We start from the raw sequence: 18,053 nt of genomic DNA on the forward strand, positions 1-18,053 counted from the left end.
TTTATCCTATTATTGGCCATTTTTCTTTACAAACAAAAAAATATATGGGGCATTATAAGTGCACTTTGAGTAAGTTTATGTGAAGCTTTTTCAGGAGTGCCGATAGCAATTTGATAAATTTAGCAACACAACGGTGTTTCTGGAAATAACGTAGGATTATTACTAACTATTTGTTGTACTATTGTTTTTAATACCTAATATAAACTAAATTGGTAGTTTTACGATTTGAAATTTGAAAATTGTCTAAAAATGCTTCGTTAACGATGAAATAAGATTGTTGTCATACCAAAACATATAAAAATGCGGAAATGAAAATCGAAATGACAATTTGTTTTACAATCAATTTTTGTAAGCTTTACATCATTGAATTCAATTTTTTAAGATGGAAATTGCAGCATTTTTAACAGTTATAGCATGTATAATCTGTGTCATATTCATATGTGTTGCATTCTGGTTACCTCTTCTATGCTTAAGACCTTTCATGCTATGGTTCAATAAAAAGTATAAAAATCGCGAGCTTATTAACACCGTATAGATCTGAAAAGATCTATTCCATCGTATTCTATTTCGATCGACATCAATTTTCAAATCATTACACGAATGTTAGCTTCAAAATTTCAAAATCAAATTTTATTTTACGTTAAACGATATTTGCAGTAAATTCCAAGTTCAATCCGTGTATATTGGCATATCATTATCTTATTCATCTATTAGATTCAATAGTTGCCCGAAAAATTCTCCGACAAAACATATGATTGCTTTTTCACAGACGAGTTCATATTTACGGTTCATGCGTTTAACCTATATGAGCAACAAGCGTTTTAACGTTGCTCTTGAAATAAGCTAACTTATTTCCACACTTATTGCAAAACTACGAGTTCATGTCGACCCAACATAGAAGTTATATAGTTCGAATTGTTATTATAATTATATTTTACATATTTAAATTATGTTTGTTGTCTTAAATAAAAAAAATTAACATGTTATTACTTTTTTCCGTAATTTTAATGGATTTATATAGTCATTAATGGAATATGTGAAAGTAAATAGGATGGATTACATATCTGAGTTGCTCAAAAATACTAAAACATGATTCAATAAATCCAATAAACTTTTAAAATTATATGATCCATAGTGAAATAGTTAGTATATTAAAATTGATATATTTTTACACATTTTAATTTTTCTAAATTCTCCAAATTTTTTTCCAAATCCTAAAAATGAGGAAAACTTCATAGAAAATTATTTTCAAAATTTTAAATTCACATCATATTTGATTATTTTTTCCCTTTAAAATTCAATTATCCGCAACATGTTTATCAAAGATTATTATTAAAATATGATTAAAAATTCTGAACGAAAACTATCAAAATTAAGTCATAAAAAATATAAATATAGGGTAATAATTTGCTGTAGATTCATAATATAAAAGGTGTGGGTGTTGTCATCAATACTGTTTTAATTCTATCGGCGTGAAGTGTCGACAGAATTGTCTAAAATTTTCTTTTGTAACGTGTTTCTCAAAAATCAAAATCATGACTGAAGAGGATATCTCTGCAGATAATATTTTCTTAACCAGGCAAAATAGAGTCCCAACAACATTTGAAATCAAGTACCTTGAGAAGTTTGGGCAAAAAGGCGATACAAGAATCGGATTACCCGGCCTTAGTCCAGAATTAGTCGATAAGAATGCTGAAATGGAACAGATTGATAAAGAACTTGAAGAAGCAAGGTTAAAATTCGAAACTTGGAAAACAAATCTTCAAGTTAAAAAGAAAGAGATCGAAGTCAAGAAGGAAAAGCTTGCTGATCAAAAAAGACAACTTGATATGTTTACAGTAGTTCATACAGCCGAACTTAAGAAATGCAAGGAGCGTGAAAAATCAGAGAACCAACAAATTGCAAAGATGGAATCTGAGTTAGAGCAATTAACAATTAAAGAAAAAGAACTTAAACTTCAAAACGAAAAACTTGTTGCCGAACTTCAAAAATTACAACCTTGTGCAGATTATTTGCAAAATGTAGTTACAAAAAGTATTTTTACATTTGATAATATCGAAGCCATTCTTAACAGATATTCAGTTCTTTCAGTTACTCGTGCAGAATACTTAGAAACTTATCAACAATTGCTTGCACAGATGGGTATAAAAGAAAGAGAAGCTGAGAAACAATTACTTCATGAAAAGAATCTTCTTATTGATGCCACAATGAAATACAATGATGGAATTATGAATATTGAACAAGTTAAGAAAAATAATGAATATGAAAAGGCAAAAGCAATTAAACAAGTTCAAAGAGTTGAAGAAAAGAATGTAGAGTTAGCAATGATTAAGACATCAATCAATGCTATCTATCAACGCGCTGTAGAAAAAGCTATCGGCCATAATGAAACTGTTAAGCCGAAAGAAGGCGTTTCAATGGAAGATCTGAAGTTGCAGTATATTCAAAATAGGTTTACAGACCTTCAAATCGTAATTGATGAATGGAAGAAAGAAGGTCATTAAATTTTATCTTTTTTTATTGTTGTTCTGTTACTTATAAATAATGTTGTGTATATAAGCTTTGATATATTCTATGTTTTAGCTTCTCCTACCAATAAGATATCTTTTTTGAAATATCTATTCATTAATATAATGATGAGAACTTTTGTATCAACATTTCATACAGAACAGTATGCAAACGAACACATATTTAACTCTCAAAGACTCAATTCGTATTGAATTGAAATTGTATTATGACAAATGGCATCACGCTTCACTATGAAAAATAATTTAAATAAGCTATATATCATTATTAACAAATAAAAACAGCGATTTTCTAAAGTAGCAAGAAGAAAAAGTGACGGTTGGGACTTCAGTTTATCAATTCTTTCGAAAAATGGCTCAATTAGAAGTCTCATTAGAAGATCAACAGAGAATCAATAAATTCGGAAATTTAAACTCCCAAGTAGCTGCTTATAAGATCGAGCTTGAAGCTTTGAACGACAAAAAGACAAAATACGAAACAGCCAAAGAAGATCTTGAATTAGAGATGCCAGATGATGTTCCTTACAAGATTGGAACAGCCTTCATTACACTCTCTTGCGACGATGCAACAGAACAGCTTGACGCTGATCTTGCCGAACTTCAACAAAGGATTGATTACGTTCAGAATGAAATCGATGTTCGCGATAAGGAAATGAAAGAACTTCGTACTGTTCTTTACAGCAAATTCGGTAAGGAAAATATCGGTCTTGAAGAATAAATATATTAATATTATATACATTGATATAATACATTGATATCATACTAATCATATTATATATCAAGATTACTAAATGTTACTCCCAAACATCAACAAATTTAAACCATTTTTTTCTTTTTTTACCAAAATATCTTTTGAAATTGTGGGTAATTCTTTGGTCTAAGGCATGACATAGGATAAATCGTTTAAATTGCTGAGAATTTTTATGTGGTCAGGTAAATATGATCTGATATTTTTCGATATCTTCTATAAAAAATCAAATTCACTGGACAAATATCCATAAACTTTGCAATTTTACTTATAAACAACTATTTTATGAAATGAGAATCAAATAATTCCAAATAATATGATATCACATTCCAAAATCAGTCAAAAAATTAAAAAAATTAGTTAATTATTAAGCTATCATCCAAATTATATTTCGAATTTTAGTTCGAAAAGTATGAAATAAAGCTTATGGGTCTTTCTATGGCCCATTATTTAGCTTTTAACGCCAGCGGCGGAGTTTGAAGACGTTGCGAACCTTCCAGTCAGCATAGCGTGATGGGCGGAGATGGCGGAAGCCATGGCCGACACCTTTGAGACCACGGTGCTTGCGGCCAGCAGCTGTGAGGCCACGAGCTTCACGGCGTGTGTGGACGGAGTCACAGATCCAGTTAAGCTTAGCATCGTGCTGGATAGCTGGGTGGACTGGATCGACAAAGATGCACTCGAAGTACTTGAATGCGCCATCTTGGTTAACCCAGTAGGAGTTAAGGAGGCGGAGTGATGGAAGTTGCTTACCAGCCTTCTGTTCAGCGATAGCCTGAAGGTTAAGGGATGGAGTTAATTTGTAGATATGGTGTGTACGTGGCTTACCATACTGGCGGTTCTTAGAAGCAACACGCCTGCGGGAGCCCTTGCGTACACGGATACGGTAGACAACCATACCCTGCTTGGCCTTGTATCCCATGCGGCGGGCCTTATCTGGGCGGGATGGATGTGTAAGGCGGACAAGCGCTGGGAGTTGGCGGTATTCCCAGCAGCGAAGGCGGAGAATGAAGCGCATAACTTCGGATTGCTTCTTGGTGTAGAGCTCACGGAGGTATGTGAAAGCACCCATTAATAAATATTGGCTCGACCAAGACGATAAGTTTTTCTTCAAAAAGTGGAAAAGTGGCAAATCAAAAGGCATTATTGGTTTATTATTGTACAAATAAAATATACATAACTAACTATATTTATTTTCAGTTTTATTTTGTCCAGAAATAAAGAAGTTGATCCTTGAGCATTAACATTTTTCTTTTTTCCATACTTGTAGAGAGCAAAGTTACAAATATTTGCTTAAAATACGATAGTAATGAATCCTGTCCTACTAATTTTGCTGCAATTGAACACGAAGTTCAATTAAAAATTGCATTCAGCGATACAACAGGCAAATTCAATATATTTGTAGCGCCTGGAAATAAGTTACCATACAGAATAAACATGTCCTCACTTAAAGGTATCAGATACGTTTTCTTTGGAAATTCAAATTCAGAAATTTTCATTGAAGACATCGACAGTAATTTTGAGATAAAATCAAGAGTTACAATTAAGAATATCAAGTTAATATTCAATCAAAACATCTCTTATCAAACATTTAATTTTGATTATCTTATGATACAAAACACTATCATTTTGAATCGATATAATATACATATCAACATAAATGTTAATCATTTAATGACAGATTATGAATCACCGCAAAACATTTCAACAATTTTTTGTCGAAATTTAACATTATACGGCTCTCCATTTATCAACAACACATGTAACATCAAACCATTACAAATTAACAACTTTACAATTTCATTTTATAATCCATTGAATCAAACAAAAATCAAGTTCGACAAACATTCCACAGAAGTCAAATACAGATCATCAATTTATATAATTGATCATCATCTCGACGATGTTCCTTATTATTTTCGATCTAATGTTATTTGTAGCATCCAACATTCTAACATTAAACTTTATATTGATCCCACATCATTTATCACTATGAATTTATTTGGTGGCAGCAACACAAACATACACATTCGATCATTGATCAATTTTCATTCTAACTTTTCAAGATTATATTTTGGTGTCATCAAAGATGATATTTGTAATTTTTATTTATACTCTAATTGTTTAATCCCAAATATATACTGTCATCGAAACTCAAAACTTAGTTTATTCATGAAGAAAGAATATGAGTATCATTTTAATACGATCTTCATCGAAAACTCATCAGAAATTCATTTCAACAGTTCAATATCTTGTATAGTTGATATCAGACGAGTTAAATTCAATTCAGGAATAAATAATATCATTTCATCAACAGTTCGAACAAAGATCCACTTTTTAGAAGTCTTTCATTGTATTTGTTATCTTCAAGGTCCAGAAATATATGAAATCACACATATTTGCAACCAAGGTCAATTATTTATATCTAAATTTGATTTTATTACATTGAAATCTATCTCTATTCCATATATTCGTTTTTGTAATTCATCAGAATTCATCAGTATTGATGAATATTATCATTCATCAGAATGTCAAATCAACTTGTATTTTCTTGAAGGCAAAATCACTGAAGAGCGCATTGTTCATAAGAATTATACAATCTTCAAAGGCATCTCACTTAATTCCACATTTTTTGTTCCTAATTTTAAATTCGAATGCAAAAATGTTTTTATTATTTCACATATTAATATCGTAAACGATATTGACACTATTCTTATTGTTGAACGTATCTGTTCACCAGACGGGTGGTCAGTTTTCTACAATATTACACGCGATTTTGAAGAAGTCGAACTTTCTAATTCAGGAACAATTTGTATTTCATCAACTAATATTGTTCGTAATTTGACCATTTTTATGAAAAACAATTGTACATTTCTTTATTTCCATAACATCAATGCAAACATTGTTCCATATGACAAAATCTATCCGATTTATTTTGATCACATTTCTCTTTCTAATTCCAATGTTAACATCAATGGTAATGAAGGTCTATGTTCTACAGTGAACAGCGACATTTTTTCATCATTGAATCACATTCGAGTTTTTCAAGGTAATATCTTTCTTGATGAATATCATGACATTGAATATAATAATGATTCTGTTTTTAACTCAGGTCAATTGACAATCATTCCATCAGTCTCAGATTTTCAATTTTTTAAAATGATCAAATTAATTCAACAACGAAAATTCAAACTGAAATTGCGATCAATTGAAACATTCATCATTATCAACATAAAAGAATTTAAATCTTCGAATCTTGTTGATATTTGTGGTTTTGACCGATACCAGAAACTCACTATTCAAACCGATTCATACTTTGTTCCATTCAGTATACAACCCAACTTTGACAATATTTTTATTATTGGTAGTGAAACAAATTCAGACATTTGCATTTATAATTTTATTGTTGATCGAAAACTTCGCATTCGCATTGATGAAACAATTTCAATTTTTAATTTCAGTTGTAGTTCTGTTTCTGATTCTTCCATTTTAATTTTAGATCCTGATCATTCAATCGAAATCAATCAAATCCAAAACAACAATAATGTAAATGTTATTTATCGTTTTTGATACTTTTTGACACTTTCTGACATATCTCATTAGAAAAAGAAATAACGTCTTATATATAAGAAATTCTATATATTGTCATTTCAATAGAATACAAAACATTTATTTTCTTTTTGTTTTAAATATGATTTTATGACTTCTATCGTATATTAATATATTAATTGTTTTAAATATGCGATGAAATATTAAATAGAAAGATTTTCAATTAATGTTATATCAATATTCTGATATAAGCAGTTGAAAGATATAATAATCTCTTATTGATAAACTGATCAATAATATATTATCATGATGCTTGCACTTTTTCTATCACATTAAGCATTTTTATTGGATACCATTCAAAAATTGTATAGTTAATTAATTATAGATTCAAAATACCATTTTAGTCATTTTTATCAAACAATTGCCATATGTTTGTCCAATTGATGAAGGAAATTTGAATACTTAACAATATAGAATAGGATCAAGAAAAAAAAGATTATTTTTTTAAAAAAAGTGACATTTTTATGGAAAGATTCACATTTAATTTTGAAGTTTTAAAAGTTAAGATTCCATCATGATGGTAGCTGGGAAGAAATATTCATCGATTCTAATTACGATATACAATATCCAAACCATCACGACTTTATTAATACCAGTGACGACAAGAGTTACTTTGTATTTTTATCCAAATTCAAAGACCTAAGCAGCTATGGTGCTGTTCGATTTATTACATCTACCGATTCAACTAAAAGCTTAGTCGAAAGATCACTATTTGAAAATTGTAGTTCCGGCTCCCAAACTGGAGGATCTCTATATTACAACGATAAAGGACAGTTTGTTCAGAAACAAAATTCATTTATTAAATCGAAAAATACATATGATTGTCCTTCTTTTTATGTAATAGTTTCAAATTTTGAAAATTATAAAAATGAAATTAACGAATCTACAATTTTTGATTGTGGTTCATTAGATCAAGGATGTCGACTTCTCATGCAAATGATTTATGGTAAACAAATATTTAACTTATGCAATATCACATCAAACAGAGTTGCAGAAGATATTGCAGGTTATGGCATGGAATGGGTAACATCAGATTCCTTCATTCAATTCACTACAATTAGATCAAATAATCAGTCAGAAAGTAACGGTTTTGCACTAAATTATCACTTTTCATTATCTAATGAACAAATCTCAGTATTATCATGCAATTATATTGAAAACGGAGATTCCAGTGGTGAAGGAAATTTAATCTGTGCATGGCCAAAACTTTATATGTTTGGATGCTGCATTGTGAGGAATGAAGTTAAATATGTCATTTACAATGGAGGAGGTTCAGTTGTTGTTAATAATTCATACACAGATAACAATCAAACATTAGGACAATCAGTTGAATTTACAAACACAATTTCGAACTCAGAATGCAAATATTATACAGTAAATATCATCAATAATGCGAACAAAGAAGATAATGACGATGATGATTCATTTTTTATCAAAAAAGTCAAACAGAACGTTCGATATCTTGATAACCGACCAAAAATCATATATTTCGTTCTAAAATGATTTTCAAAATCATATTGATACAAATTCTATTTCAAAACTCGCTTTCCAGTTCAAATATTTATATATATGAATTTCATAAAATTACTATATTGATGTTATAAGGTCGATGACAAATTGTGCGTTTTTAAAAAACCGCCGTTTGAGAAGAAAATTGAGATCTCTGTCGACTTCTCATGTACATGTGTAATGGCAAGCAAATTATTAATTTATGCAATATCACATCAAACAGAGTTCCAAAAGATATTGCTGGATTTGCTATGAGTTATGCAGCCTCAGATTCCTTCATCCAAATTTGATTGAATAATCAATCAGTAAGTAGCATCTTTGCACTAAATTATCACTATGCTTTACCTAATAAACAAATCTCAGTATTATCATGCAATCATATTGAAAACAAAGATTCCAATGAAGGAAATTTAATAGTTGCATATAAAAATACAGATCTTTATATGTTTGGATGTTGCATTGCAAGAAATGAAGTTAAATATGTCATCTATAATAATGGACGTTCAGTTGTTGTTAATAATTCATACACAGATAGCTATCAAACATTAAACCCAGTTGAATTTACAAACACTATTTCAAGTTCAGAATGCAAATATTATACATTTGAATTCATCAATAATGCAAACAAAGAAGATAATGACGATGATGATTCATTTTTTATCAAAAAAGTCAAACAGAACGTTCGATATCTTGATAACCGACCAAAAATCATATATTTCGTTCTAAAATAATTTCCAACACAGCATTGATATAAATTCTATTTTTAATTTCATAGAATTCAAAATAGATCAAAACATTTTGAAAATTCGCTTTATTCGATACTTGATTCTTGACCATCCTACTCCATTTCCAGTTTCCTTATTATTCTGTATGGTAATTTGTTTCCAGCTACTACAAATATATTGAAATTTTCATTGATGATATCGACAGTAATTTTGAGATAAAATCAGGAGTCACAATTAAGAATATCAAGATCAATATATTTTGGTGTCATCAAAGATGATATTTGTAGTTTTTATTTATACTCTAATTGTTTAATCCCAAATATATACTGTCATCGAAACTCAAAACTTAATTTATTCATGAAGAAAGAATATGAGTATCATTTTAATACGATCTTCATCGAAAACTCATCAGAAATTCATTTCAACAGTTCAATATCTTGTATAGTTGATATCAGACGAGTTAAATTCAATTCAGGAATAAATAATATCATTTCATCAACAGTTCGAACAAAGATCCACTTTTTAGAAGTCTTTCATTGTATTTGTTATCTTCAAGGTCCAGAAATATATGAAATCACACATATTTGCAACCAAGGTCAATTATTTATATCTAAATTTGATTTTATTACATTGAAATCTATCTCTATTCCATATATTCGTTTTTGTAATTCATCAGAATTCATCAGTATTGATGAATATTATCATTCATCAGAATGCCAAATCAATTTATATTTTCTTGAAGGCAAAATCACTGAAGAGCGCATTGTTCATAAGAATTATACAATCTTCAAAGGCATCTCACTTAATTCCACATTTTTTGTTCCTAATTTTAAATTCGAATGCAAAAATGTTTTTATTATTTCACATATTAATATCGTAAACGATATTGACACTATTCTTATTGTTGAACGTATCTGTTCACCAGACGGGTGGTCAGTTTTCTACAATATTACACGCGATTTTGAAGAAGTCGAACTTTCTAATTCAGGAACAATTTGTATTTCATCAACTAATATTGTTCGTAATCTGACCATTTGTATTCATGGGGAATGCGTGAATTTTATGATTATGACTTACATGATATAGCAGATGTAAAACAAAATATATGATTTGGTATTATATTTTGTGCAATGTTTTAGTTGATGATGTTACAAAAGAAAAATTTATCAACGGACTTATTAATAAATAACCATTTTTATGAAAAACAATATAAATGTTAATAATTCATACCTAGATAGCTATCAAACATTAAACCCAGTTGAATTTACAAACACTATTTTAAGTTCAGAATGCAAATATTATACAGTAAATATCATCAATAATGCGAACAAAGAAGATAATGACGATGATGATTCATTTTTTATCAAAAAAGTCAAACAGAACGTTCGATATCTTGATAACCGACCAAAAATCATATATTTCGTTCTAAAATAATTTCCAAGATCGCATTGATTTAAATTATATTTCGAAATTCCTAAAATTCAAAAGAATATCCAAACATGTTGAAAATTCGCTTTGTTTTGTACTTTATGCTTGACCATCTCACTCCCTTGCCAGTTGCCTTATTTAATCTGTCTAACAGCACTTTATTTTGCTGGTGAATTTTTAATTGTAAAATTAAAAATCAAGCATTCAAATTTTTCGTTAATTTTCTATTATTTCAACTGATTAATTTTTACTCTCTAGTTTGAATTCATCATTATTTGCTTAAAATTTTGCTGCCATTGAACAGGAAGTTCAATTAAAGTATGCGTTCAGCGAAACAACAGGCAAATTCAATATATTTGTATCACCTGGAAATACGATACCATACAGAAGTTTTCTTCTGAAATTCAAATTCAGAAGTTTTTATTGATGACACTGACAGTAATTTTGAGATAAAGTCAAGAGTTACAATTAAGAATTTTTGCGGCTTTGATCGATACTTAAAACTCACAATTCAAACCTCAATCTTTGTTCCTTTCATTCTCATTAGATTAATTTTTACTACTCATTCAAAAATGAAATACTCTATTTGTAATTAATGATTATATTTGTGTAAATCTTTCAATTCCCTCGAATTTTGAGAAACAGACGCGAAAAATATGATTACAAGTTTATAAGAACATGCAGTTGTTTTAATACCCTCTATTTCCAGGAATTACCGTCACTTTTTTTCCACCTTCTAAAAAAGCTTCTATATCTCGACATATATAGACATTTTCAAAGCTTTTTAAAAGAGGATATGATGGAAAAGATGTTGAATTTTATGATTTTGTACTTTGTATGGAAATATGAGATATGAGATTTAATATGATTTGATTGCAAGTTGAAATTTTTGATTTTTATAATATAGCATTTTTATGATATAAAGAGTGTTTTTATGATAAATTTTTTGCTCAAAAACAAAAATTTTGGTAAAACGGTAATTCCTGGCTGACGTTAAAATATGCTTTGTTCTCCACTAAAAATAGTATTTAATGATATAAAAATCAATTATTTTGAGTATTCATAGACTTTTTTGTTGAAACTTCGAACGCACGAAAACTACTATTAGAATAGATTAGATTGAAAATAAATAGCGGAAACAAATTCAGCACATTTTATATGATTTGGTGCTGTGACAAAAGTATATCATTCACACTCAAAGGAAAATCTGATTATCCCAATAAAATAGAAATAAATCAATAAAAAGTATAATAGATGCATTCTATTTGGATGATGATACTATATCATTTATCAAATTTTGAAAATATTCATTTTTCACGAATTCTAACAGAAACAAGACCTCGAACTCGTCAAAATTTTAAAAAATGAATATTTATCAAAATAAATGCAGGATTTGTTGATTATATCATTAATACTCCATTCTTTTAGTAAATGCATGTGCATTTGCCTTTTCCTTGCAAAAGATTGAAATAGATTTTTCAATTTATTCTGATTAAAATATATTTTTCGTTTATCCATATCTATGTAAATACATTAAACATCATAAGACTTTGAAATACTATTGTTTTAGTAATCAATTTCTTATCCTTATCATTTCTACAATTGAGATTATTCACTTCATAATATTAAAGTTCTCAAATGTCAAAAAGTATTCATTTTAGGAATAAAAGACTTAATTTAAATTTAATATAATTATTTTTATATCTATACAAACAAATTGTGAGAACATTCAGGTGGCCCCATAAGTAATAACATATCAGTATTTTGATATGATACCTCATATATAAGGTATGATTAGAAAGCTGAAATCAGCTTTTTCAATTTTTCATCAGTGAAAATGTTTGATACCTCATACCTATTAAAATACCCTAATTTCAGTCCCATCCCTCTTGTATTCGTTGAGATAAGGAGATTTGAAATTATGCAATTTCGACGCCGTTACCCTCTCCATTTGCCACAAAAATGTAAGGGATATATAACACTGTTGTATAAATTAATATTTTATTGTTATTTTTTAAAAATAATACTTCAATCATGCTAAAATTGAATTTTTTTGATGCAAAAATAACCTTAAACGGTAATTCCTGGAAATAGAGGGTAATTTCAATTTTACATGAAAAGTAATCATTTAAGGGCTAGAATTTATAATTCAAATAGTTCTATAATTTTATATTATAAAATTGCTATATATGTTATACCGATTTATAGATAGACAAGCTTGCTATTAAAATTCTGTATAACGATTCACGCCGATAAATTTAATTTGAATAGTAATCTGACAATGAGATTATCAGACTCAAAAGTCAAGAAATAATGATAATTATCATTGAAACCATATTAATTACTGCATAAAAATAAAGAATATAATATTATTTTAAAAAATGAAAATTCTTCTAATTATTTGATATCCAATAATTATTTGAAAATATTTTGTTTGGATGATCATTCGAACTGCCTATAAAATGTGCATATTTATTCTATCATTTTCCTTGACTTTTTTCAATTTTTAAACTCCTTTTTTGAGTAGGTGCCAAAAGTGCTTACTCTTAAACAACCGTCGGATTTCCGGGTGAAATCGTGACACACTTTCGTCTTTCGTAGGCAGTGGTGGTTGTTACAAAAGGTAACTTCGAATGTAGCGTGAAATCTGCAAAAAAATTCTGAAATTTGAATGGAGAACACAAAAATTGAATAGTTTACGTCAATAAAAAAGAGAAAAATGAAGCCAATGTGTCTCGAACCTAGGACTTAGAGCAGCAATCCCACTGTTTATAACATTACACTACATGCATCTCTCACCTCAGTGAATGAGATCAACTATATGATAACTTTTTCCCCATTATATTCTTGTGGAAAAGTGACAAATAGCAACTTTGACCCTCTCTCCTCCTTTTTTTTATTTAGGTACCCTATTCAATTTCTATCGTCACCATATGGAGAGGTCAGGCCCATATCATAAAACATTAAGTTTGGACTTACTAAGACATGTAAGAATTACCTTGCTTGTATAGGGGCATTAAATACTTTTAGATGCTAAAATCTTCAAAATTAATTTAATTTGATATTCAAAATATGCACGAAAACGTAAATAAATACGGATCTAGCTCTCACATATCTCTATTTTAAGCATTGATAAGTATTTCTACATTCTATTTTAAAAAATATTCAAATTTCACAATATTCTTTTCATTGATAATCTACATATTAACGAGAATGATATAACTTTTCATGTGTTTAGAAGTTCTTAGCTTTAGTACTGTATTGTTGAAAAAATTATTGAAGACTTTTTTCTTTTTGAGAAATTAATGCAATAACCAAAGAGGAATTGCATATGCTGCGCACTAAAATTATAGAAATGTCTCTAATTAGACACAAATAGAGATATTCGGAAATAAAAATTTGAAATTTTGATCAAAAACGCTATTTTCTAATCATTTTTATTTTAACTATATATAAAGTATCTTTTTCTATAATTTATACTTGATGGTTTAAAAGACGTTTAGACTCAAAATTTTACGTCTAAAGTTGCATATAAAAATACAAATCTTTATATGTTTGGATGCTGCATTGCAAGAAATGAAGTTAAATATGTCATTTACAATCGAGGAAATTCAGTTGTTGTTAATAATTCATACACAGATAACTATCAAACAACATATAACTTGGTTGAATTTACAAATATTATTTCATATGCAGACTGCAAGCATTTTATAGTTGAATTCGTTAATAATGCTAAAAAAGAAGATAAAGACAATGATGATTCATTTTTTATCAAAAAAATCAAACAGAACGTTCGATATCTTGATAACCGACCAAAAATCATATATTTCGTTCTCCCATAATTTCCAACAATAAATTTATAAAGGAATATATGGATTTAAAAATCGCATCCTCTAAGATTAGACTCCACTCTTTCGTAATCAGTCGCCTTATAAAATTTGATCAACAGTGCTTTAAATTTGCAATCAGAATTCTAATTATAAAAATAAATTGCACAATCAAAGCTTTCGATATTTTTTACACATTTTGATTGTCTTTGAACATGAAGATTTGATCTTATTCTAGCAAGATTAAATTTAAATGATCTTAACAAGAGATGGATTCCTTAACTCTTATTGTTTGCATTTCTTCTTATTTCTTATATCACAACGAGTGCTGTCATATCAATTAAATCAAATCAAACACATCCAACTATTATACATAATGTTCTTTTATTCTTTCCTACTATTTGATTAGTTTTCCTTGTTTGAAACCATTATTTTATGATGTATTATCTACTTGTCATTTTGAAGATCATAATAATCTTCAGTGGAAGGATTATTTGATGTTTTTTAGGATGCGGTATTTTGTTCTTCTTATGGAGTGAATGATATTTTCAAAGACTTTATTGAGCAAATTTTGATAAAAAGTACAAAATTGTGAATTTAAATGAGTTTTATGAGTCATTTCAAATCAGGTTCGGACATCTGTTTCAAATCTAATGAATAATTCAGTCAAATATATAGTTTTTCGTGTTTGAAAGAAAATACTACATATTTATATTCAAATGAAATGTTTCAAGCTTAAACTTAAAGCTTGTTGAAGTATCTGATTTTAGGCATGAATATCGAGTAATCTAATGTGTTATGTGTTTTATTATTATAAAACAAAAAGAATAATTTTGTATTCGGAATCTTATTCTTCAGAAATTACATTTTATTATTAAATGTGAGTATTCGTGAATATTGTGATATTCCATTTGCCAAGTTTTGCTTTGTTAATGTAAGATGAATATTTAATTTGAACGATATTTAATAAAAAGGGAAAATAATGTAAAATAGCAAATCTCCATAAAGTTTAGAAACGTGCTTTCCATCTTATAAATGACAGTTCACAAATTTGAAATTTGATGGCTGTATTTATGAATAAATTGAATGATTACGATAAAATCGGATTCAAATTGGAATTATATGAATCTCTCAGGCAACACTCATATTTGATATTTTTTGATTAGAAAAATCAATGACGTTTGATCATATTTTATTTGACAGTTATTTTGAAATGAAGAATTGCCCAACTTTAAAACGATATATGACGATCTTACCAGAGCCAAATCCTGAAAAACAAAAAGAATCTATCGATAGACTGAAAAATTCCATCAAAATTCATAAAAACAACCAAAAGAAATTAAAATTGAAGTTCCAAAAAAAGAAATACCGAGAAGCCAATCCTATCTTTTCAAAAAATTATCCCGTTCTCTCATACCTCTGCTCTTATTATAAAAAAATATCCAAAGTTAAGAATGATTATGAAATAGAAAAACTACAGAACTCGATTGACATCGAAAACTTCTTAATCAAAGTTATCGAAAAGAATAAATGCATATCATTCGATTCAAATCGCTATATTGAAGAAACGAACAAAGCAAATTCAGCAAAAGAAGAATATAAACAATTAATAATGCACAAAAATCTGATTTCCAAGCAGATTTCATTATTAGATCTCAAAACAGACGCCGAAGTACTCGCTGGCAGAATTAAACACGACTTAATTAACTGCGCAAAAGATTTTGTTGAAGAAACATCATACAGTCCTCCATCAATATTGGACCACTTGATAACAATGTTTATACGGCTTTATCGCACAAAAACTATAGTTACTCCCCTTGCAAATTTCATTTCTTTCGGATCTTCGAAAAATGCAATCATTTCAATTGGCGAATTTTCCAAAGAAATTTACAAAGGACTAGGTGTCACAAACCCGGTTCACCAAGTTATGGTTTATACTTCGATCATCAGATTTTTATTTGATGAATCTTACGTAATCCATTCAGATTTGAATGAAAACAAAGAAGAGAATATTAAATTCCTCGAAAGATGCAACCAATTCTCGAAACAATCCGCAAAAGGCTTAAAATTATCAGATGATATCAAATCATACTACACCCCAGGACTTCCTGTTATAAGTCTCTTTAAGTCTAAGCAGTGTACTCAACTTAAGCAAATGGAATACATGACAAATCCCATTGATCTTATGGTTCACGTAAATACTGTCATGAAAACATTGGCTACCTATTTCGGATCCGAAAATGGAGTTCTTTCTTTCGATGACATGATTACGTTGTTTTTGGGCTTGACTTCTCTTTCCCCTCCTGTAAATGCAGTTTCGATTGCAAAATTCTGCGAGAAATGGCATGGATTGCAGGTTTCTAATATTGTCAAAGAGGCAGAAAACTTTTATCTTGCCGCTGTTGACAGTATTATGAATCATCATGAAGAATTGATTTCTGATGAAGGTCATGTTTCACCTTCAATTATCTAAGCTAAATATGTATGTTTTCCGTTTTTATTTTTAATGAATTTAATTGGATTTTTTATGGAATATTTTTAAAATGAAATCTATATTAAAAAAGAGCTCGTTAAATATTTAAATGGAAGAACAAATAGTTTATGAATGATTTAACATATTAAACATGTTTGATGAATTGTTTTATTTTTTAAATAACACATTTGAGTGCCACTGATGAAGTTGAAATACCAATTCACAAGTCACAAGAAGTTGTTGAGAACAACCACGCGTGCAATGAGGATGAAATGTTCAAAATTTTGATTCATAAGTTGAAAATCAATTCATTAACCATGTATTTGTAGTATATATAAAAAGCTTGTTGCAGAAAACGAATAATTAAGCATTTACTTTTGGAGATTCCAAAATTATACTCTTCACGCCAATAAAAGATGAATGCGAATTCTAAGCCTCTTATACTAATCTCAAATGATGATGGATATTCTGCCAAAGGCATTACTGCTCTTATTGAGGCAGTACAGCCGTTGGGTGAATTGATTGTAATGGCTCCTGATGGACCAAGATCAGGATATGCAGGTTCAATAACAACTTCTTCTATATTAACCGCACAACTTGTACGTAAAGAAGATGATTTGACAGTTTATAAATGCAGTGGAACACCTGTTGATTGCATTAAATTAGCATTAAATTCATATGTCCCTAGAAAGCCTGATTTAATACTCGGAGGAATCAACCATGGTGATAATTCATCAGTTAATGTTCATTACTCAGGAACAATGGGAATTCCAATTGAAGGTTGTATGAAAGGCGTCCCATCAATTGGATTTTCGCTCTGCAATCTTTCATGGGATGCAGATTTCTCAGCTACAATCCCAATAGTTAGAAAATTGTCCGAAAAGGTACTTAAAGAAGGATTACCTGAAGGCGTTTGCTTAAACGTTAATATTCCTGACTTAAAGGAATTTAAAGGGGTAAAGGTGTGCAGGCAATCCAAATCTATATGGGATAAAGAATACGTTGAAAAAATTCACCCTAGAGGTTCAAAATATTACTGGCTTCACTTTGATTTTCTTAACTTAGAGCCAGATGCCGAAGATACAGACCGATGGGCTTTAAAGAATGGTTACGTCAGCATTACACCAACCAAAGTCGACGTAACAGCATACGAAGCGATGAAAAACCTCGAATCTTTCAATACTGATTTCTAACATTTATTGTTTGATA

The 18,053-nt window shown here is 29.1% G+C and overlaps 6 protein-coding genes across 6 annotated transcripts; 5 read left to right on the forward strand and 1 right to left on the reverse strand.

The window, feature by feature from the left end:
• Positions 1-1,509: 1,509 nt before the first annotated feature.
• TVAGG3_0259630 (DUF4200 domain family) lies at positions 1,510-2,565 on the forward strand (the record flags this gene model as incomplete). Its single annotated transcript, XM_001327995.1, has 1 exon — positions 1,536-2,504. The coding sequence occupies one exon, from the start codon at positions 1,536-1,538 to the stop codon at positions 2,502-2,504; it is 969 nt and encodes a 322-aa protein (XP_001328030.1).
• A 299-nt stretch (positions 2,566-2,864) lies between these two features.
• TVAGG3_0259640 (unfolded protein binding) lies at positions 2,865-3,385 on the forward strand (the record flags this gene model as incomplete). The annotated part of the gene is made up of 1 exon (XM_001327994.2): positions 2,878-3,243. One exon carries the CDS (start codon positions 2,878-2,880, stop codon positions 3,241-3,243), a length of 366 nt encoding a protein of 121 aa, XP_001328029.1.
• Positions 3,386-3,640: 255 nt separating this feature from the next.
• On the reverse strand, positions 3,641-4,356 carry TVAGG3_0259650 (structural constituent of ribosome; the record flags this gene model as incomplete). Its single annotated transcript, XM_001327993.2, has 1 exon — positions 3,731-4,345. One exon carries the CDS (start codon positions 4,343-4,345, stop codon positions 3,731-3,733), a length of 615 nt encoding a protein of 204 aa, XP_001328028.1.
• A 2,995-nt stretch (positions 4,357-7,351) lies between these two features.
• On the forward strand, positions 7,352-11,552 carry TVAGG3_0259660 (uncharacterized protein; the record flags this gene model as incomplete). The annotated part of the gene is made up of 1 exon (XM_001327992.2): positions 7,813-8,385. The coding sequence occupies one exon, from the start codon at positions 7,813-7,815 to the stop codon at positions 8,383-8,385; it is 573 nt and encodes a 190-aa protein (XP_001328027.1).
• A 4,032-nt stretch (positions 11,553-15,584) lies between these two features.
• Positions 15,585-16,844, forward strand: TVAGG3_0259670 (uncharacterized protein; the record flags this gene model as incomplete). The annotated part of the gene is made up of 1 exon (XM_001327991.1): positions 15,585-16,844. One exon carries the CDS (start codon positions 15,585-15,587, stop codon positions 16,842-16,844), a length of 1,260 nt encoding a protein of 419 aa, XP_001328026.1.
• A 416-nt stretch (positions 16,845-17,260) lies between these two features.
• Positions 17,261-18,037, forward strand: TVAGG3_0259690 (survival protein SurE family; the record flags this gene model as incomplete). The annotated part of the gene is made up of 1 exon (XM_001327990.1): positions 17,261-18,037. The coding sequence occupies one exon, from the start codon at positions 17,261-17,263 to the stop codon at positions 18,035-18,037; it is 777 nt and encodes a 258-aa protein (XP_001328025.1).
• Between the last annotated feature and the right edge of the window lie 16 nt (positions 18,038-18,053).

Source organism: Trichomonas vaginalis, chromosome V (genome assembly GCF_026262505.1).
Source record: "Trichomonas vaginalis G3 chromosome V, whole genome shotgun sequence".
NCBI classification, from domain to species: Eukaryota; Parabasalia; order Trichomonadida; family Trichomonadidae; genus Trichomonas; species Trichomonas vaginalis.